We start from the raw sequence: 23295 nt of genomic DNA, 5'->3' as shown, positions 1-23295 counted from the left end.
TTTTTAAATCCTCAAACGTAGAGGTAAAGCCAGTGCCTAAATTGAGAATGCTAGGTGTGCATATAAAGCGCCTGCAACAAGGCAAAACGTGACTGGTCTTACAAAAGCATGGTCCAATTTGAAGAACCCCATTTACATGAAAGATATTCGGGAATTCTAGAAAGTGATTTCTCTTGGGCGAAGACTTAATACAAATGGAAGGTAAAAAATCTGTATCACACCTTCTGCCTTGATGCAATATTTTGGGCATCTATCAACAGATACCAACATTGGATCCAGACTAACCTCTCATTGCGCAGAGATTGGCCTATAAGCATGTAAATGATAACATGGAGTTCTCACTAACACAAGTATCAAAAGCCCTGACAATGCAGACTTTTAATAAGAGTCCAGTGCCGATCTCTATTCCATGGGATCTGCGGTCAAAGGGATGGATTCCAACAAGCTGGCATCATACTCTAATCATTTCAATTTACTATTAGAGCTTTGGGGTTGAAAGGACATACTAAGAAATAATGCTGGGCACACCCAATTACCTATAGCACTTACACTTTATTTACATTACTGTGATGTTATGCCGATAATTCCAAGATTTGAATCCATACTTTTCTGTCCTGGTTAAGGTTTTATTACAATAGTGATGCAATAGCACTTTACTATAAAAGATCATCAATTTGAGCAATAGATTTGTATGTAGTTTCTAGCTACAATATGATTGGGGTTCACATTTCATTGGTATGGGGAACCAAACAGCTACTGAACCAATAGCACAATTTAACTAGGCTCTTCTTGCAAGGCAACTTTTCAGCCCCGCCACAATCTCTCCCTCGAACCTTGAATCTTCTAGACTTCATTCAAGAATGGTACTGTACTACCCTTCATTAAGTAGTCCTTGGCTGACCAAGGCAATTCAGCAATCTATCTTTCCAAGACTTTTTTATTCCCTCACTACTTTATCAATCTCTATGATCCACTTAAATGGCAGTGACCTATGTCTCAAACTTTCATATCATGGCACTATACTTTAAACACTCCTGCATCCTCATTCACCTAGACCTCAGCAACCTTGAACACAGTTGACCGCCCTGCTGTCGTCCTTAATTGTTACCAAAAAATGGATCTAGGAGTGAAAATATCTCACATAAGATGGACATTGTAGAGGGCCACCTTCCCCAAGACTCTGTCGCCACACTATGCCTCTACCCTTTCAGATGGGTCCTGCGTATCACTGTATCACAGCCCCCAAAGTACACCCCACGCCTTCTTCCATTTGGCTCCCTGCCTCTTCCCTCACCACCAACAACACTTACCTGTTTCACTCTGTCTAGTTTCCCACCCACTGTCTCCACATTCCGCTCTGAGGAAGAGCATTGCACTATTGTGCACCATTTTCCAGCACTCTTATGAGCACTGCGCTTCCCCCAAGAAGTCTGCTGACCACAATCAATAAAAATATATTAAAATTGAACGATTTCCTGCTCTCGATCCACTGTGGAGCTTCTTTTATAATAAAGTGTAATTTGGTGGCGGCGAGCTGTTAAATTTGCACTGTAACTTATACGTCTCCCCGCCGCAAAAATGCCGTCGTTTGCACTGTGGGGTGCAAAAGTGCATAGCAGAAAGCTGCGTTTACTTTTAATTGTGAGCGCCACTTCCCATGCTTGCATGCTGGTGCATAAAACAGGCAGACTCCATAGGAATCCAAAGCATTTGTGCCGGCATGAAAATCCATGCGCCATACAAATGATGGAAAACGAACCGTGGCGTGAATTGAAGTGTTGAAGCCTTACTCTGGGCTTTTACCACTTCCATTTACATTACAGCTCATTAGAACATGAGCTCCTGTGTGTTCATGTTTTTTTAAAGGTTTAATCAGAGGAGACTTACATTGTACCTCTCTCATGCACTACTCCTGACTAAGCAGCGAATAATTATCACGTGGAATGGAAAATACTCATTGCCTATTTTGAAATGGTTTGAGGATCTTTTGTGGTTCCAGGGACCAGTTATGGGCAGTTACCATTAAAACAGATGGCCTAAGGATATATGGACCTCTCTGAGCGTACCTGCTCGACATGGAAGCTGGTTCTAAGTCTACTACATCCCCTTTACACAATGGGCTTCAAACTGGAGGAAAACCATCTACGATTCCGGAAGCTCCTTAAGACGTTCCTCTTCGCAACTGCCTTTGACACTCTCCTCCCCTGCTGATCTGCCTTCTCTTCTCAGCACTGCCTCACCTGCCAACGGGGCCCCCTTGGCCCAGTCATCTATCCTCCGGCACTGCCTCCCGGCCACCCCTGCACTGGGGCCTGTTATCTGTACCCTCACAGGTCCCCCCCACTCCTCTCCTGCACTTATCAGATGCTACCGAATCTGACTTGACATGCACTGCACCCTTCACTGGCTGCCCTTATCACTGCTCTTATCACCTTATTTATTCACTTATATCCACTAACTTATTATTATCCTATGCCTTGCACTTCTTTGCCCCCTCTCCCTTTTTCTGTTGCACTTTCTCCCTTTCCCTTTCTCATGCACTTGCACGTTCTCAATGTCACTGGGCCTAGTAAGATCGTTTGTTTTTGTTTTTCTCCACTACTCCCCCTCCCTTTGACTGGTCGCGCTCTGAAACACCTGTGTATGGGCGCGATATAAATAAAATATCATATCATATCAATACGATGTTGCCGGTAGCCGTGCGGGTAGCTGCAGCCGGAGCCTATTTTTATTTTTTTTACCGGCACCCGGCAATGGGGATGTACCAGGGCTTTCCAGCCCCAGCGGACCCGTATATATCCCCATTGCCGGGTGCCGGTAATAATTACTCCCCATTCCCATTTCAGCCCCATAGGGCTGGAATGGGGAGGTCGAATGCACCAGCACCATTCATGGAAAGGCACCCGCAAGCAGAACTCGTAGTTTGCCGGTCCGGTAGTAACAGTGCCGGTAGCTTACCAGCGCCGTTACTACTGGACCGGCAAACTTGTAATGAGGCCCAATGTAAAATTAACAATTGAATTGTGTTAAAGATGTACTTGTAGTTTCTCATGCTGTTGCTGTGTGTTTTTTTAGCCATGCCCATGAACTCATCTAACATGTACTACATTTTGAACATGCACCTCTAGTTAACAATGCACCGAATGTCTGCCAACGTGCTTGTGATATTTTATTTCAAAGCAGTACAGTAACACATAGAAGTGGGGAAAAAACAGAACCACGCCTACAAATTCTAGAAATAATTATTGCAATTTCTTAAATGTGCTTTTATGGATTTCTTTCCCCTAGGGGAGCGTAAAAAAGCACCTTCAGGCCAGATGGAGTAAAACCGTTGATGAGTGATAGAACACGGGCTATTTCATTAAGGACATCTTTTTAAAACCAAATGGCAAAGACATACAAAACTAAAGGAATAGGAGATCGAACATTTAGAGAAGAAAGGTCTGGTATTTCTTTTTCAAATAGTTGAAAGTAATCTACTAAAGTGAAAAAACTGCATCAAAGCAGCTGTCCCGTCTGCAGAAGCTGAAATATCATATCTGCCCTGCCACGGGGTGGAGGTGAAATGGTGGATCGTACACTGATAGAGGGCTGTGCAACCACTCATAGGAATTTGGTGAGATGGCTTTAGATGTCCCACAAAAAACATTTCATCGAAATTGCTGGTTACATTGAGTTGGACATTCCAATAAATGGTAATCAATGAAACGTCACAAATCTTAAAAAGAGCACATGTCAATCTTTGGGACAGACCACTGGGTAGTACTTTTGTATACAGCTTGTTCATACATGAACAGTCTACCTGAAAAAGACTTTTGTGGCTGCCCAAGCAGTGAGGTAAGTTTGCTTCAGCATTCCCGACTTTGCAGATCAGAGGACTATACCGACTTCAGGTTTCCAGAAAATGCAGTTCCAACATCAGTAATGGAATACAATGAATATGTAAAATAGAGATTTGCCAATAACCGTCCATAATTGAAATGAAATCTTACGCAATGATGTTGTTGTCGGAGACCTCTCTTTATCCTGTGCCGGTAGAGCGGTCTGGGTCCAAAGTGGATCTGTGTAAACAAAATTATTTTAAAAAACATAGCACGCATTACTATTTCAAGGAACTTGGCATGGTAATATTTGCAACATAATGAGACCATGAACTAACTATATTGGTATAGAGAAAATCTAAAAAGATGCAATATAAAAGAAAGATAAAGGATTCCCACAGAAGGTAATTTTAAATATTAGACTATGGTTCTTCCATATTCAAAATGAGTGACAGTTGCAAACAGCTCCTCGCCACGGTTTAAAGGGGAAAATAGTTTTCGCAAAAACAGTAAGAGGGTCATTTTGAATTTAATAATCCAGGGGACCACAGTAACTTGCACTTACTTGTTGCTGGTCTTCTGCATGTAATTTTAAAAACTCTCAAAGAGAGTGTAAAATGTAAGAGCAAATTAAGGCGAAATTTCCTTTACTCTTCACTTTTACTCTCTGCTCTGGGAGAAATAAAACACTGCTTGCTCTGTTGCAGACAGTGGCTTATAATGGATTACAATGGATTCTGCCTGCTCTTTAGCAGGTGCTGATTTGGCGTTAACACCCCGTTCCAAGGGCTGGAACGGGGAGGAACGCCCCGGAAGCCCAAGTCAATGGCCCGAGAGAAGCGAGGGTGGTTAAAGAGGGCTCTGGCCCGCTACCTGCTGTTCCAGCCCTTGGAAGAGGTGGTTAACGCCATTAGCACAGTGGGTTACCAAAGTAGTAACTTCGGCCGCCGCCACCGCAGCAATAAGGTATGTGGGGCAGGGGTGGGGGGTTGGGAAATGCAAAGAAAGAAACAGGAGGGTGGGAGGAAAGATAGCAACACGTGGCGGGTGAGGCAGCTTGCGGGTTCTGTGGAATGCAGAGATCAGAGATTTCAGCCTGCGATCCACAGCACCTAATTGGCTTCACCCCCCGCCCCGGTTGCTAACGAGAAGTGTATTCCATTGGAATCCTTTGGTTTTATGCCGAAGAGTTTCATGCAGGCATAACACCAAATTATCTCCCACAACAGAGGAGGAAAGCAAAGCAGAGAGGATATCTCTGTTCTGGTGCCCACCTACGTCTCAGAATGACTGTAAACTGCTTTCCTTTTATGCTCCACCTTAGTACAAAATGACCCCCTAAAGTGTTTGTTTTATTTTCTGTCAATTCTCCTGCGAAATCCCCTTCCCCATCTTTCTAATTTTCAACATTTTAGTAACCATTTTTCGTTATATGGTTGTCCACTATTTTGTGAGGTGGTTTCAAGCGATTAAAGAGGAAGTGGCATACGAGGAGGACAACAAGTGTAGTCTGTAGACTCTGCTGTGGTTTAAAATAGGGTTATCAACAATCTTGAAGATGGTCTTAAGAACTCTCTGGCTCCGTTCCGGTTTAGTGGAGAAGAAAGGTGCCTATTCAGAGAGACTCCCTGTAACAAAGAACACAAAAAGCAAGATCCACTGCCACCCAGCACAGAGAAAGCCAGTCAGTTCCACGCGGTTCTTCGCATGTCATACATCTACTGTACTGCCACTTTGTATTGGTTCGCCAGAAGACTGTTCTAAACTCTTATAGATGTATTTGCCAGCACCATTCTCAAATCTCCTGCAAAGGACTTATGCAGAGGCTTCTTCAACTGGCACTGATCCAAACAGTGGAGAACTTTGGGTATGGAGAAGGGGGCAGTGAACAGGACAGTCCAAGGGAAGGATTTGGACTTTGGCCCATGAGCATTGCATGAACTAGAAGAAGCTGGCAGAAGTAGGTGGAGTCTGAATCACCGCTAAGGGTTTGATCCCAATACACCACAAGATAGAATTAGATATGGCTGAAGATCACATGCTCTGAGAAACCACTTATATGCAGCACTGTATGGGAAAGGATTGTGTGGGTTTGCTTCTAATCCCAAGCTGGTTCATGGCAAAAAGGCCTCGCTCAGATCTTTGAGGCTCGGACAAGGAACAACATTGCTCCTGCTGAGGTTGAGGCTTGGTATCCCCTGGGTAACTGAGCCGACAATCCTGAAACCTCTATTAAATTGGATTAGTTTGTGGCATGAGCCCCGTTTATTAACTCCATGTTCAAGAGATTCTTTAATTCCAAAGGGTGGATTCCATTTCCTGGATCAGGCATGCATATCAAGGACTGGCCAACATCTAGAGATTTCCTATTTATGGAATAGCTTGGAGAGAATGATTCGATGAGCTACGAGCATAGTGAAAGAGGCTATTTTTTCCTTTTTGCAGGGGTCTACGGATTAATCGAGGACTTCATTGTATGTATGTATGTATATTACAAGAAAGTTGGTCTCAGGATGGGAGGTTCATTTGAGTGCAGCGTTGACATTTTCCTCAAAGGTTCTTTACCACCAGTTGAGATTAGGTCCTGCCAAAGTAGCACCTTTACCTGTAGCTGGAAGAAAGATGGCCAGGGTATCTGCCTGCACAGGTATCATTTGTGATATTTTTTATGTCCAATTTATGGGACCTGTCAACAGAAATGACTGCAGCAGGCTTTGCTGGTTGTAGGCCTGTCTTTTCTTCTATTGTCCAGAGACTCAGGCTGCTCCTAGACACGCCTGTTGAAGGCGTGGAGGATCCACAGGCAAATTTAGAAATTGAGAAGTAGACTTGGTACCACTTTAGCCCTGGCTACTGGTGTTTATTCAAGCTATTTCATCCATTAGCCAATGAGAAGAGAGAAAGGTTTTTATTAGGGATTTCTCTTGTTATGTTGGTTTTAAGCTAAGCTTTATTCATTTAGTTGCCTAATGCTTTTATCTTATATAGTGGTTTTAATGTTTTCCATCTTAAATGTGTATTGATTCTTGGTATATTGTGAAGCTTTGCTATACACATATCATAGGACGGTAATGACCAGTACTATGCAGCACACTTGAGGCCCAGAAACCTCTTTCAAGCTAACATTTGTAACAGGGAGAGGACTAGATTCTGTCTCTCCTTTATTGCTTTCACGCTCTTTGGAAAGGATGTGGGGCGGGGATTAGATGGAGAGACACCTGGATGGAGCATGCAAACTAGGTCAAACAGATTTATGACTGACACTCCACGTGCAGGCTCCAAATATGCATGTTGACAAATGAATAATCTCAAATCCCTAATTTGTTTCATGTGCCCTTTTTAGGAATGGGAGGTCCAATTAGAACCCCCTGCTTTCCCCTCGTCTTCCCTACACCTTTTCCTGACACCCTTATCGTTTGTTTGTTAATTTAACCATTTTTTTCTGGAACATGAGTCCTTAAAATGCAAGTAATTAACATGCATTCAAGAAATTGACAGCATCCCGGTCAAATGAACGGTGGTCACCAAGAGGTCAAGGTTGAAACCCATATGAAAGGCCAGGTGTAGGGTTAATGGAGCATGATTCAGCAGAATAACTGTTACCAAAATGTCCTCCAAATAAAGACTACAATTGACTTTCTGCAGCCTCAGAAAACCCACAACTGGTGCTAAGGTTTTGGTGAAGACATACAGGGATGCATTGAGGCCAAAGGCAAATGTATGCATGACGTCTTGTAGGAAAGGGACATGGCAGCATGTGCCATATATCACCAATCAATACAATCAGTTATTATTTTGCAAAATAAGCTAGCACTTGAGCCAATGTTGAAAATTAGATGGCTGCCTCTTCCTGTTCAGATTAGTCTAACAAATGTTTGAAGTACCACAGCTATTAGATATTTCACTAGATACACCCAAAGACACAGACTTTAAACATGGTTCTAGCTTCATGCCCGTTTACCCACCAGGGAACCATATTGATATATTTTTTTAGATGGTAACCAGGGATATGAGGAAAGCTATGGCTCAACTCAACTTATATATGGCAACACAAAAACGAATGCAAATTGCTAAGAAAGGACAGCCTTAAATATATTACAAATGTGAGACAATATAATTATCAAAATAACAGACGTTGTGTTAATATTGTTGTTTCAAACAAAGCGGATTATATAGAGCTAGCTTTACAACATGTGGATTGACACGTTGATGTGACAAAGTTCTGTTATATGTGATCAATATAGGGAAACTTATCAATTAACCTAACTGGAGGAAAAAGATATTAAGGATGTGAAAATATTTCTTTAAGTAAAACATCCTATAATTCCTACTAAATATTTTGTACCCAAAATCCACAAATCATTTGATGTGTATGTTACCAAAGATGAGACCTATCATACATGGCATAGGGGGGGCTCACATAGCCCATATCACAATGCATTGACCAATTCTTATAACCGATAGTGATCACACTAAAATCATACATTAGAGATACAACAAACATATTGAAAATATTAGAAACAATCATTTGGAAAGTGGACTACTATTCGGTATCTCTAGAGGACTATGGCCCTCATTACGACCCTGGCGGAAATTGACTGACCGGACCGCAACAGCGTAAATAGCGTTTCCGCCATTGCACGAAGGAGCAAAGTGCGGCCAATCACGACCCATCGGGCACGAGCATTACGCCATGGCGGAATCCGAAAGGCTGCGATGGCGGAAATGACCCCAAAACGGCCCTTACCGCCGCCGTACGCTGCACCAGGTGCAATACCGCCACCCATCTTAGCGGTCACCGTAATGAGCGGTCACCGTAACGAGCGTGCACCGCAAATTACGGCCACCGTAAATATACGGAAACGGAAGTAAAAGCATGTGGCCGGAACGGGAAACAGCACGCCGCACAACTATAAAATCCGAATCCCAACACAACCATAAAAAATCCGACCCTGACACACATCCCAACCCGTTAGCAACCCCAGTTAAAAAAATAAATATGGGAAAGGTAGCCAAGAAAGCGTGTGACCGCAAGCGGCAGGTACACTTCTCCCGAGAGGAACTGACCGTGCTCACCGAGACCCTACAGGAAAATTCCGCCGTCGTCTTCTCCAGTCAAATGACCAGGACGGCCCTTGCCAACAAGAAGGCCATATGGGTCCTGGTGGCACAGCGCGTAAGTGCGGTGGGGACAACACCCCGCACGCCACAGCAATGTCGCAAGCGGTGGGACGACCTGCGGATCCGCGTACGCAGCATACTTTCTGCGAACAGGAACATCGCCACAGCTACCGGGGGGGGTTCAGAGTCGCCCATCAAGTTGACCCCCTGGGAGGAAATCTGCGCCTCCACCATAGGAATGGAGAGCATAGAGGGAGTCGGAGGGATGGAGAAAGGAGTGCCGACATCCGGAGAATCAGGTAGGTTGGCCAAGAGAAACAATGCGAAATCCACAAACCACGAACATGTGCAGTACCATGTGACCCCATAGTGCAATACATACTTAGCCCTGACAGCGCCCTCTAAAAGTCAGAATGAACAAACAAATCAATCAAGAAGCCATAAACAACCCCTACATGTGCAGCATGCACCCCCTAACTGCAGGCAGCCAAATGAATGCATCCTCAATCCACACGAAAATGAGACCACCTCCAAGGCCCAGTCCCAAATCAGCCTCATGTACCACCCCAATGCATTTGATACGTTGCCATTCCAAATCCGACAGACCCATAACTAACGCTCGCCCCTCTTTACTCCACCACAGGGTCCGATACCAACGACGAGCTGCAGGACACCCCTACCAGCACGCCTGCAAAGAGGGCCAGGACCAACGTCCCAAGAGCCTCCACCTCAGGTGCAAGGATCAAGACACGGCAGCAGCAGGAATCAAGTGGCAGCACACTGGAGGGGACTGCAACAGGCACCCCAGCAGCCAGCAAGTCCACAACCCCAGCACCACAGGTCCCCCCAAAGAACGTATCTGATGGCACTGCCTCTGGTGGTAGCAGCACCATAGGTGACACAGCTGTCATGCCAGCATGCTCCGACACGGAAAACAGTGCTGGCGACGTAGGTACCATCCATGACCTTTCCCAATCCCCCTGCATGTTCCATCCCCTACACCATGACGAAACCACGCAGGGGCACCCTGAAGACGACGACTTGCCAACCCCCACAAGTCCTGTGCCAAGGCAACATGTGTTGAGCAGCCCCCCTGTCACACCACCGCAAATGTCCATGGCCCAGCAGAGGCAACAGTCCCTCGACCTGCTGATCGAGCAACAGCAGGAAGCGTCCACGCTACTCAAGGACCATGCAAATGAATGCGGGGGTTCCAGGGCAGCCATGGAAACATCCACCGAGACACTCAGGGCACAAATAGAGAAAAGTAGTGAGAGCCTCAGGGGAGAAATGGAGAGAAGCACCGAGAGCCTGAGAGCACAAATGGAGAAAAGCACCGAGAGCCTGAGGGGGGAACTGCATGCGACGTCCAAAGACGTCTGTGCTGAACTTGCTGCTGTGCGCCGTGTGCTCTCGGAGCTCTCACAAACCCTCAGAGACATGCATGGACGCGAGCAGGCAGAGACCTCATCCGTGGCAAGTTCCGTCCAGGGCAGCCCCCAACGCAGATCTGGCAGGAACCTGCGCTCCACGGGCAGGGGTGCTCCTGATACCCGTAGAGGGGGCTTGCAATAGCGTCTACCCACGGACAGCATGCATATTTGGACACTGGTGTTGGGGGGGGAGGTAGTAGGGTGGAGGGGGTGTGTTGGGCTTCACTGGGTGGCGGGTCCATAGGGTGTATAAATCAAATCACATCAACAATACAGCACCTCATTATCATCCAATGACATGTGTGGACATTGATATTTGCGTACGAGGCCTTCATAGGCGTACAGTCCACAATGTGCCTGTACTACACACACACAGTGCCACAGGTCCCCTTTCCGTGTAATAGGCACCATGCGTGGTTGCTAGAAGCATGCATCTATGATGCTCTGTCGGATTGCACGTGCATCCTGTGCCTCATGGACTCCTTGAGGTGCCTCCACATCCCCACCCTCATCATCATCATCATCTTCAGGTGCATGCAGTACAGCGTCAGGGGGCATGGGCACATTCCTACGTATGCACATGTTGTGCAGCATGACACATGCCATGACCATCTTAGAAACCTTCTCATGGCTGTATATGAGTGCCCCGCCAGACCTGCTGAGGCTGCGGAAACGAGCCTTCAGTAGGCCGAATGCCTGTTCAATGACCACACGGGTACGTGAGTGGGCATGGTTGTAGTCCTCCTCATGCTCGTTCTGTGGGTTCCGGATTGGTGTAAGGAGCCATCTCTTCAGTGGATACCCGGCATCACCTGTATGAGACGAATAAAGGGTGTCAGTGGAATGATAGTGCTAAGTAGCCCCCCCCCCCCCTGCAAGGTCATTGACGCATCAAATGGGCCACGATGTCATGCATGAAATGAGACTCACCGAGTAGCCAGGATCTGTGCCCTGCGTGTCGCTCCATGTAGCGTGGTATTCTTGTGTTCCTCAGGACCATAGAATCATGGGTAGATCCTGGAAATCTGGCACAACAATGCGTAAATATCTTGTTGGAGTCACACACCATTTGCACATTGATTGAATGAAATTGTTTCCGGTTGCGGTACTGGACCTCCATGGCATGTGGGACAACCAATTCAACATGGGTGCAGTCGATGGCACCAATGCAACCCGGGATGCCGCCAAGTGCATGGAATCCCACTTTAGCGTTGGTAATCTCCTGGTACGTGCGTGGTAGTGTGATGTGGTCGTCGGCGTGCTTCAGGAGGGCATCGTGCACTTGGAAGAGTGTCCGTGAGAACAGTGGCTGTGAAATGCCATGCAACTGTCCCACTGTGTGCTGGTAGGTGCCTGTGGCCAGGAAGTGGAGTGCAGACACCACCTTCAGTAGGGGTGGGATGGCGGTTGGGCTATCTATCATGCTCACGAGGTCAGCATGTGTCATGTCCACAATGGCGATTATGGTGTCCCGGTCCAAACGGTAGAGGGTGTGGATCTGCTCAGCAGTGAGGTTGAACGGATCGGCTCGGAGGCGTGGGATTGCGGGCCGCCTGCGTGGTGGTGGTGGCGGTGCTTGTGGGCCTTGCTGACCCTGCCTTGCCCTCCTCCTCCTCCTCCTCCTCCGTCTCCCCTGTGCGCCCGGTTGTTGTACCTGTTGTTGTTCGTCGTCTTCTTGTAGTTGTAGCACTTGCAGTGCTATCTGGTACCCCAGGCCCAACATCGCTAGTCCTGCCGGTAGCATTTTGGAGTGGGAGTGGTTGTGGGAGGGGTTTGGGTCTGCAATATATGTGCTGTCGGCCTGTATGGCCTCCACCTGTGCTGATTGAATGAATCTGTGGCAGATGCAATCCCTTCTGGTCGAGCACGGCCCGCACGTAAGGCTGCATTTGGCCGCATGGCATCTTGGGATTGGAATCATGTATCAAATCCCGATGGCAGTGTGATGTACTTTGACTGATTTTCATGCTATGCTCCCATTGTTACACATGCTATGATTGCAGCCGCTTACATACCTGTGAAGAGTCAGTGGTATGTAGGGCTCGATCGATGGCCGACCCTCATGCAGCACAGTAACGTACTTCACCGACGGGCGTGGCGTCCCATTTGTGATTGCAGCCAGTTAGCATCATGACACACAGCCGCACTACATTGATGTAATTGTGAATGCAAGCGTTCACAGAAGCCTTTTCGACGTAATGTTGCAAGTGAGGAATTCGAAGGCCAGCATTTTTGGTTTTGAAGTAGCGGCGAGGATACGCCCACAGGTCTGGCTGGAAATGTAACGTTCTATTGAAGAATGTCCTTGGGACATGGCCCATAACGAGCAGGCAATGAATGATATGAATTGAATGGGATGCGCAATAGCGTAGTGGACGATGAGGCAGGACGTTCCCAAATCCATCTTGCTTCACAACACTACAGATCCGGCCAGGGGCACAGTGGTTTTTGCGGACTGCATTACGCACAGACGCGATGGAAGTTTCACATATTATGTGAGTGAATATTCATGCGTTTTCATTGCGGGATGAGGGAATGATGTGTGGATGCATGGACTGATGAATCCGTTTAGGGTCTGCCATGTACATGGGTTTCTTGGTTCACTCCCCTTCCCCTGCGTTATGTGATGCAAGGCTGCCATAGTGGGACATACGTCTCTCTGCCCTTGTCGGATCCTCCCTGTCTCGACGCGCCTTCATACACTTGTGTCTAGGCACGTTACTAATCCCATGTCATGGGTTCTATCTTGACGGACGCATGCACAGTAACCGACGTTGCCAATGGTGTATTTAGCTCGATTGGTTTCGTTGTGATTCGATACTGGATTAGGGGTGTGTATATTCCTTTGGAGTGGGCTAGCATGCATATGGGTGTGGATTTGGTGTGTTGAATGAAGATTGTAATGCATCATGAGTCCCGTAATGCAATCGGTTGATTTGTGTTTCTTTTGGGTGACAGGTATCTCCTGCCCTATTGCAGATGCCATCTCTACGCCACTCCTCCAGATGGTTTTTACTCTCGACTCCTGCAGCTTCGGGTGAATCAGTGGAGCACCATTTCGATCATATGGGACGATCGCCAATGGGCCACATGCCCTTACGCTGTACTGGTGGCTAGGTGCAACATTTCGGCCTTTCAGCTCGACTAGTGCCTGCCTCATGGGACGGACCTGCGGTTCTTGCCGCTTCCATGTTGCCTTTTGGAACGTTGATGTAAGCCCTGTGTGCCATGATGGTACAGGGCGTCACACAAGTGGAAGCCGGTCAATTATTGCAGATGCAGCCCTCGGTGATGATGGTTGTTTTGGTGGGATTTTGCAAATTGATGTGGGGCCTTTGTCATTTGGATGTGCATTTAAATTGTATTCCGATATTTGTCGTGTTGCGTTGTTCTTTGCAGGTGATGTGGCGATTTTCGCTTTGTGGCGGTATGTATTGCGTGATGATCTGCTTTGTGTTCCGCCTTCTGAGTTGAGTTGTGTGGTACAGTACTGGCCGCGTTTGCCTACGTAGCACAGTATGGTCACGGATAGAGGCTGCCATTGTGTCTGTTTACATGATGTGCTGTTCAGGGGCGGGGGATTGGCTTTTGGCCGACTGGTGCCTGTCAGCCAGGTCGATTGGTGGAATGATGGGTTGTTCAGAATGTGGCTGGTCACAGGTGACTGTGTTTGCGTGCGTTTGTTGGAGGGGGACTGGGGTCATGTCCATTGGAATGGCTTCTGTATTGATGCCATCTGTGCCCTGCAGCTCCCATCGGCCCCTCTTGGGATGGGCCTGGCTGCTCAGTCACTCTGCCGACTTGTGTGGTACATGCTTCTGCTGATGGTTGGTTTGTTTACTGGCATGAGTACAGGGCTGGTGCAATCCCCCTCAGGATGCTGTTGTGGATGTTGCCTTGCGCTGGTGGCAAGCGATGGGGGACTACTGTTGTTTTGTGTCATGTGTTCTTGATTTTCATTTTGATGTGTTGTACCTTCACATGCCTGTGCTGCGTCAGTACGGCTATGGTGACATGCCGTACATGGATGCCCACTCACGGGGCGCTTTGAGCCCCTGCATGCTTTTCTACGTTGGCATGCATGGGTGAATAGTGGATTTCACTGGTTGCATAGTGTGAGTACATTGCGCCTGCCAGGAGTTGTGCAATGAGGCCAGGGAGTGGAGTACAGGCACTCAGTGGGCCATTTACGGTTGGTTCGCGTTGCCGTATTTCTCGCCATGGCGGAATGGTACTTTACGACGTGCTTGATGGCGTTCAGTACATGTCCGCGAGGGTCAGAATTCGCGTACCGTTGCGCCATGGCGGTGATTCCGGTTTTGCAAGGCGCGCGTGCGCGTACTTGGTGCAGTTAGCGTTGCCGTTCACTGCGGTGTCGCTAATGGCATCGTACTTTACGGTGACGGGTCATGATCGCAACGAGCGGTGTTCGATGGCGGTATTGCATTTCCGCCATCATTTTTCCATTTCCGCAAGGGTCGTAATGAGGCCCTATGTATCATATACTTCCCTAGATCCCCACAATGCTTTTGAAGCCTTCAAGTATTTCTTAAACAACAAAACAGTGCAATGCTTTCATAGAGATGTTAGAGTTTACTATGCAAAACAATTTTCAACAATTAACTATACAAAAACAGAGGAGTGGCCATGGGATCAATATATGTTATGTTATATGAATTTATAAGAGCGCACATATGCCTGAAGGCATCTTGGCGCTGAGCAGTAGGATGAGGGATGCAAAGCAAACAACGCATTCAGAAAAGAAAGGTTTTAAGGGACCTGCGAAAAGCAAAATGATTGGAAGTTGCACGGAGTGCCAGGGGTAGCTGATTCCACGCTTTGGCAGCCACCATCGAAAAGGCCCTACCTCCTATCCATAACCATCTAATACGGTGTACAGAGAGGAGAAGGGCAGACTGAGAACGGAGAGGGCAGGTGGGAACATAGTGAACAAACTTCTGCTGATATTCAGCTCCTTCCTTATAAAAAGCTCGATGAACCAGGCACATGGATTTAAAGTGAATCTGTTTTTCAATGGGGAGCCAGTGCAACTGTTTCAAGAGTAGAGAAATATGTGTTCGTGCTGGGGGACGTAAAATCTCTCTAGCCACCGCATTTTGGAGCATTTGAGTGCAGTTTAGCAGATAGCGAGGTTTGCATAGTACAGTGAATAACAGTAATCAACTGTACTAAGGACCAGAGCCCCAACCACAGGGGTATGAAAATGACAAGGTATGAAGTGGAGGACCTTGCGCAGGGTGCGTAATATAAAGTGGCTGATTTACAGACAGCACCAACCTGCTCTGCCATAGAAAGAGAAGATGAGACTCTTAGCCCCAGATTTCTCACTGAGGAAGAAGGACTAGGGAAAGGTCCAAGAGAGACAGGCCAGAAATCAAATGTCCAGAAGGCGAGAGGGCAGGTCGTGCCAACCACTAAGACCTTACTGCCATTACGTTTAAGTGAATTTTTTCCCATCCAGGCACCTAAGTCCTCCAGGCAACTCCTGAGCCGCACCGCAGTTTCAGGACGAGATAGATCCAGCTGGACCAAGATTTGCGTATCGTCCACATAGGAATAGAAGCCGAAACCGTGTGACATGATGAGAAGTAAAAGAGGACGAATATAGACGTTAAACAGGATTGGCGAAAGTGCTGATCCCTGCAGAACTCTGCAGGACAATAAGACAGATTCAGAACAGAAAGGAGGCAAAAAGAGAGAGTGGGACCGATCTGCCAAAAAGGCAGTGAACCAGTCTAACACCTGTCCCCCTAGGCCAGCGCCTGCCAACCGTGAGATCAAAACAGAGTGATCTACTGTGTTGAACGCCGCCGAGAGATCCAACAGGAGAAGAGCTCTGACCCCGCCCTGGTCGACTAGACTTGTCAGATCGTCAAATACAGAGTTAAGGACCGATTCAGTTCCTCTCCCTGGTCAAAAGCCAGATTGGAAAATATCCAAAAGGCCAGACGTCTCAAAAAAGGAAGAAAGAAAAGGAGAAACAAGAGTCTCCAAAACATTCATCAGGGACGGGAGACGAGAGATGGGTCGAAAATTAGCAAGCACAGCCAGATCCAGAGGGCTTCTTCAGGAGGGGGAGCACACAAGCGTGCTTCAGAGGATTAGGTATAGACCCCTCTTGAAATGACAAATTCACTGCCGATGTAATAAGAGATCAAGTCTCCAGAGAGATCTTTAAGCACTGCCAGTGGAATGGCATTGGCAGGAGAGGCCAATTTGAGGCCATGAATGGCTCCAGAAATATCCTGTTCATAAAACACAGGAAAATATAGCCATGAAGCATTTGGGGATGGCAATTGAAGAATGATATATGCCCCTCCTTGGCGAATAACTTTATGGGATGTTTAGAAAGTCAGAATGCCATAAAGGAGGATTATCTATACAATAAATCGTACAATGAAGTAGGTACAAAGCCGATATCCTCCTGATATGGTGAGGAAATGAAACTCTACTTACAATCTTTATTACATTTTTAAATGATAACTTTGGCCTCTGACCCAACACTTAGCAAAAAAGAGGTTGTGTTCTTGGAACTAGTTATTTTCATTGAAAATGATACTCTAATGACAATGCTTTATAGGACACCCCCAAAAGTCAATTCAATTTTACATGCACATTGCTGTCACCATTTGACCATCGTAAAGAATGTTCCCCCAAGGGATAGTTAATTCGGGCGAAGAGAATATGTAGCCAGACATCCCACAATTTTCTTAAGAAAAAGGAAATATGTGATAGATTTCCTGAACAAGGCTATAATGCTGAGATAAATAATACAGCAATAAAAGAAGTTCACAACATCAAATGAGAGCATTAGTCAATCAACAAACAATCCATTATGCAAAAACAATTAATGATGTTAAACTTAGCACCTGGCACTTGCTAGTATCTGATCCAATCCTTCCATTGCACCTTGATAGATTCTCAATTTTGATTTATAGGAAAGCACCAACAATATAGAATCTGTTAAGTCCCAGTCACTTTGAAGGTAGAAAGGATAAGATGCCAACGTGGTTACATCAGGATGTCACTGGTTTCTACAAATGTGGCACCTGTAAGGCCTGCCGTTAAACCAATGATAAGTCTAAAGAAGTTACTGTAAATAGCTTTAATGTGAAGATCAATCAATCAATTTTAAAAGCTGCTATGTCATTAAATGTGCATGAAAAAAGAAAAATATAGGTAGCACGAAAAGACACGAGTCAGAATTATGGAACATCTTTGAGGGATCAATAATCAAAAACATCAGACAACCTTTTACTGAACATTTGTATACCACACACCCTCAAGCAAAGTTTGAGGACATCTGTTTCCCTGGACGCGAAATGCTCAGCCCAAACACCAGAAGAGGGCTTCTGGGATTGAAATTGAGCCAAAATAAATACAAAATTAACTATTTGCATGAATAACATCAGAGGTCTGAACACTGATCACACACTTAATGTTTTTCTTTAAAGATCAAATAGAAAAATTACCAATTACCAATCTAAATTATAAATCTAAACTTGATAGTTGAAGGGGAGAACTGCAACGTTGTGCTAATTACTACATTAAAACTCAAAATTGTTAACTTAGTCGCTAAAGATTGGCCTACCTTCAAGAGAATTTCTATATACTTTTAAGGAAACCCCTTTTTACTCTATCACGATATACATACCATTTAAATTATCAATAACATATTCCTAGATGGCCATGGTGCTAGGTAATTTATTGGGAAATGTCAAAGAGGACAGGGTTTAAAATCCCAAATGGGAGATTTGGGCGACATTTGTCATTTTGACAATTTCCGAACAGCCGAAAAGTTAGACTAAACCCTCCATTCCGTGGCAATGGCTGCAGGGGTGCCCTTGTTCACTATAATGTGAGTGGGGGCTGTGGGAGAGTCCCCCGCAGCAGACCCCTAAAAAGTAAAAAAGAAAAGAAAAAGGAAAGGACCCTGCGGCGCCGGTTCCCAATCACAGAAGTGAAAGGGAACAGGCGTCACAGCGAGTCGGCAGCACACAGCGAAGTGTGCCGCGGGAATGGGGGCAAGGGCAAAGGCTGAAATATTCAGGGGAGAGAAGACAAAGTTATTTCTGGAAAAATAACTTTCGGTCTTTTTTCTGTCGAACATTTCAGCCATGGGCTTCCAACTCCCAATCCATTTATTGGACGTAAAGTGCACATGTAAGTGCTGACTTCAAGAGAATTTCGATATATTTTTAAACTAAACCCCTTTCTACTCAGTCATGTTATAATTCTTGTTAAACATACAATTTAAATTATCAATAATACATTCCACCATGGCACTTGTTTAATGCAAACTGTGTATTGTTTGGGTGTGCAGATATGTGCTGGCATTAATGCAGGCATGGACGTTTCAAATGTATGGGCATTCACAGTGGCAGACCCCAACGAGCCTCCAATTTGCTATCTGCATACCTTTAAGGAACAAACTTGCTCCTTATATTGGAACAGTACATTATCCATTTAGTTAAATTATGCCCCTAATATTCAGAATAGAAATTCATCTTCCATATCATTTCATTCTCATCTCAGCCAGACATTTTCTAGCCTGTTTCTTCCCCATATAGATACATCTCTGAAACCTTTTCAAAAGACTAGTCTAAGGAATTTACATAAACTTTAATGAAGAATCCAATGGGATGAATTATGTGCAAGTACATCTGAACTGTGTGGTGCACTGGAAAGAGTTGGACTAAAGCTTAACATTTCAAAGGTGCTTATTTAAATAAAAAGAAAATGCCTACCTGCCCCTATTGCCATGATAGATTTTCTCTGCATAAAAACTAAACTAAGGGTGCTTGTCAATTGTCCAAATCAAAAATAGTTTTCAGTCTGAAACATAACCCCTATCTGGCACTACCATTTTTTAGAAAAGAATTCAAGATAAACATGTGTCAGAGCAGTAGCCTTTCCATTCAGGATTCTTCTGGCCAATGCTACTTAGGTAGCTCCCAAATACTGTTCTCTCTTTCACTTTGATAAACTAGTGAAAAACCATGTTAGATTACTTCTAATGTGGGTTTTCACTAGTTTTTCAAAGTAAGGTTTCAGTCCTCTCTTCAGGTTCCTTATAACACGTTTTAAGTCTTCACACAATCCACTGTTTTCAGTCCCTTAAAAGGAGAACTTATTCTCTTAGTGCGATCAAACCAACTTGGACATTGTCTTTAAAATTGAGTAATTGAACCCTCCAGGTTCTCCCTTTTCCAAGTGTTGAAAAATGGCCCTCTGATTTGCTAAACTCAGCAGGGTCTCTTCTGGCATCTGCCCAGGTCCAGTGATCGGGTTTCTCAGGCTCCCGTAACCCTTTTTGCTTATCCAGCTTCTTGTCATTCTCTTTAATGCAGTCCCATTTGCTTTCGGATTTGCTTAACTCATGGATGTAACTGTCCGTCCCTCTTCCCAGCTTTACCTTTGCTGGGGTGCTCACCTTCCTTTGCCTGCCTGGCTCAGCAGTTGTCATGCTTCTCGTACGGAGATCGTTGATTTGGTCTCTCCGTTGTGGCCTGTACTCTGCATCAGTTAACGGGACCCAGTGCCACCACGGCTGCTGCTTGGTTTGGGTTTTTCTCTCTTCACGCTACCGCTGGCTCCACATTGTAGGCTGGCTCTGCCCCCCCAGGACGATCTCACATCAGATGCTCGCCTCTGTGTAGGATTCTTCTTCCTCATCTCTTTATTCTTGCCCCTGTCTTTCTACAGGGCATGTTGATCTCCATTAGCTGTTGACTTCACATGGATCCCACCATTGCCTTCCGCCACATGTCTGAGAGCAATGTTAGTATGTTGGGTATGCCAATCCACAGAAATATGGGTCTTTTCTATTCCCAAATCAGCAGACACAGTGTTTTTTGCAGGGAGCTCCTTGTAGGAATACAAGTCCTTGTCCCCTAGAGGGGAGTCACTACCAGTGATGTCACGCTTTCACAGATCTCTTGGGAGGCTCTTGTTTGCGGGCTCACCTCTCTAGCTACAAAAGGGGTGGTCCCCCTTGGGTAAAAGGGACAAATTGCCCAGATTTGTCACAATTGATATGTGCTTTGTTATAATGCCTTTCAAGAAACCATTTTTTATGTAAAACATTTCTAAGGGAATAATACCATCATAGGGTTTGACCACCTTCTATTAAACACAACAGATGACCTTTCTACAATTTACTCCTATATAGTGATACCAGGGATACCAGATTAGTTTCACTCCGAAAGAATCACCACTAGTCAATAGCTATGACGGCAAATAATATAACCTTACATAAAATTCAGTAAAATAACTTTTTTAAATGACTTAATTAGTATAAACACAGTTGGCGATGTATGATGGATACTAGACTACTATGATAACCTAAGGATTTTTGCAACTTAGGAAATAGCCATAACAAATATAACAATACATTTGCACCGATTTCCATTTACATATGTTCCCCTTTGCACTCTCTTTTTCTGTATTTTGTGTCTTTCATGTTCACATTTATTCGTGTTTTGCATTAATTTTCAGTGTAATTATGCCATGTGAAGGCATCATGAAGCAGATACAGACAACTGAATCCAGGTTTTCTCTTTATATTTTTATTAAATTAAAAGAGAGTTGGAAAAAGGCCTAACTTGCCCTGTACCAATGTAGGATTTCCCTACCTAAATGAAACCAAGGATAGTCTATGTCAGGATATCCAAAGTAAATGTCTGTGTGTCAAAACCCTATACTTGCCCTCACATCTATTTGTATACAATGTGTAGGGTTGTCAGCTTAATGTTCAAATAACAGTTCCAAGAGGCTTCCAGCTGTGGGTTGGAAAGGATCTCCCTTCCACACGATTCAACCTAGTTCACAAGACACCAAGGTGTTTCCCTGCCCCAAGGCTTCAGGATAGTTGACAAATCCCATAGGAGTCTCCCTTCCCCAAAGCTTCAAGTCTTTGAACGATTTCACAAAGTTCACAAAGTTCAAATCCTTAATTCCAGTTCCCAATGAGTTTTCTTCAGATTCACCTACAAGGTCTATTGCAGGTATTTCTACTGGCTGTCCATTGGTGGGTGTCTCGGTCTAGACACAGTTGTTGGACCAAACAATCCACCCATTACACGTCACGCAACCGATACACCCAACTGGTTTCTGCTCCACTTGCACGTTGTCACCATTTCAGTTTCACAGTGGAATTTGGTTCCGGCTCATTTCACATCCTCTTGATGCTTTACTTTGACTTGTTAGCCATTATGCAAATGGAACACTTTCCCATACTCTTGTGGCTCGTGGCAATGCTAGTTTCTCTCAAAGTTACACAATTCTGTGATGTAGTACATGTGGCTCTGGCCAATGCGTATTCTTTCAAAGCACACAGCTCCTGGAAAATTTTTTATGACTCTGGCCAATGCAAAATTCCCAGTTCCTGAATAGTCATATGTTTTCACACAAAACTGCTTTCATTCAGATCAGTATTCAAAATGCTTACTTTCATTCAGTTCTGTATTCAAAAGTGCTTGTTTCTATGTAAAATGTCATTTGCACCCTTACTTTGCTTCATCTTATCGGTTTCTTTCCCTGTCAGGTTAGGGCTTTTCCACTTTCTGCTATTTCTTTAAACAGCCCCCCTTCAATATGCCCTTGTGTCCTTTCCCCATCCCACAGGACTCACCGGTCTCCTCTGGCGCCTTTGGTTTCTCTTGCAGTGTACCGTAGCACCAGCTACAGTGAAGCCTGTCTTGCTTTTGCTTCCTTTGGCTTCTGCGGTCGCCACTCGGACCAGCGTCTCGTATAAGAGCTCTGATAAGCCTTGTATGACTTTCCCACACCTGTGAATGCCCCAGTGCTTCTCCTCTGCTCTCAGCATCCCTGCAGCCTGCTGCTTTGTTGCCGCAGTTAGTCAGCGAGCCTCCACCAAACCAGCACTCGCTCTTCCCTCTGCAAAGCTTCCAAGGGAGATTTGGTCTGTTTGCGTCCACAGCCATAACCGACACCGTCCCTCTTCTTCCTGTATTGCAGGTATTTAAACATCCCGCCAAAATGATTGGTTCTTTTACAGCTAGAACGCACATTGTAGGTTCTAGAGTCGTTTAGCAACATCCTTCCCATGGCCACCTGCGGGAAGGCTATATAGGGGAAGAAATGAGGATGCCCTCAGATTCCTCACAGCTATTTCTTGTTATGTTTTCCTCATTTTTGTTTCATTCCAACTTCTGGTGTGTACACTAATATACATGTTATCTATTAATGCACAAATTAAAATGTCAATTTTTTAAAACATTGTTTTTCTTTTTTTAAGATGCACAACATTATGTATGTCTCCGTCATTTTAGGCCCTGAGGAAGCTACACTTATAATGAAAAACATGTAGGCCTTAAAAGTCTGCTAACGTTTTACTAAGCTTCACCAATTGCATTTTCAGATGTTACAAGTTTGCATCACTAAAATATATAAACTTACATAACAGAGGCTCATTATTAGAACCTTTCCACGTTTTAAAAAACATGAAAACAATTCAACTTCTATGGGTTTGTTCACTCATATATGGACTTCACTGGATGAATTACTGAAATCATAGTATTACCAAGAAGTGTTAGTGCATTGAGTAACCACCACATCCAACCAGGGACATCATTTAGGGGTCGCAATTGCTGAGGTCTCCCTTGCTACCCCTGTGGTTTCCCTTGCTACCCCTAAAAAAGAAAAAATGAATCTTGTTTTTCTTTTCTTTTTTTTCAATGCAAGCTCCTGGGCTGTGGTCAGTGTCATGTGACTCTTTGCTTCTGGAGTGGCTGGCTTTCTCGTTCAAGCCTCTTAAAAAAGAAAGAACCCCCCCCCCCAAAGAACAGGGGTTCCACAAGTGTAACACTTTCAGCAGTGACGCTAAATAAGAAAGAATAGGAATACCAAATAATGCGTCTTTCTGGAATTCTATACAA

The 23295-nt window shown here is 45.1% G+C and overlaps 1 protein-coding gene across 5 annotated transcripts in view; it reads right to left on the bottom strand.

Moving 5' to 3' along the window:
• LOC138527192 (uncharacterized) overlaps nt 1-23295 on the bottom strand; it is a 536606-nt gene that overhangs the window by 40224 nt on the left and 473087 nt on the right. For 4 of the 5 annotated variants that reach the window (XM_069638300.1, XM_069638302.1, XM_069638299.1 and 1 more), the window contains one exon: nt 3993-4061. The exons of the other annotated variant lie outside the window; for it this stretch is intronic. In XM_069638300.1, coding sequence (XP_069494401.1) covers nt 3993-4061 — 69 coding nt within the window. The remainder of the gene's footprint in view (nt 1-3992; nt 4062-23295) is intronic. 5 annotated transcript variants of the gene reach the window in all.

This window comes from Ambystoma mexicanum, chromosome 1q (assembly GCF_040938575.1).
Source record: "Ambystoma mexicanum isolate Mex_15411 chromosome 1q, UKY_AmexF1_1, whole genome shotgun sequence".
Taxonomy (NCBI): Eukaryota; Metazoa; Chordata; class Amphibia; order Caudata; family Ambystomatidae; genus Ambystoma; species Ambystoma mexicanum.
The sequence above is the reverse complement of the archived record's forward strand: the minus strand, read 5'-3'. Positions and strand labels throughout refer to the sequence as shown.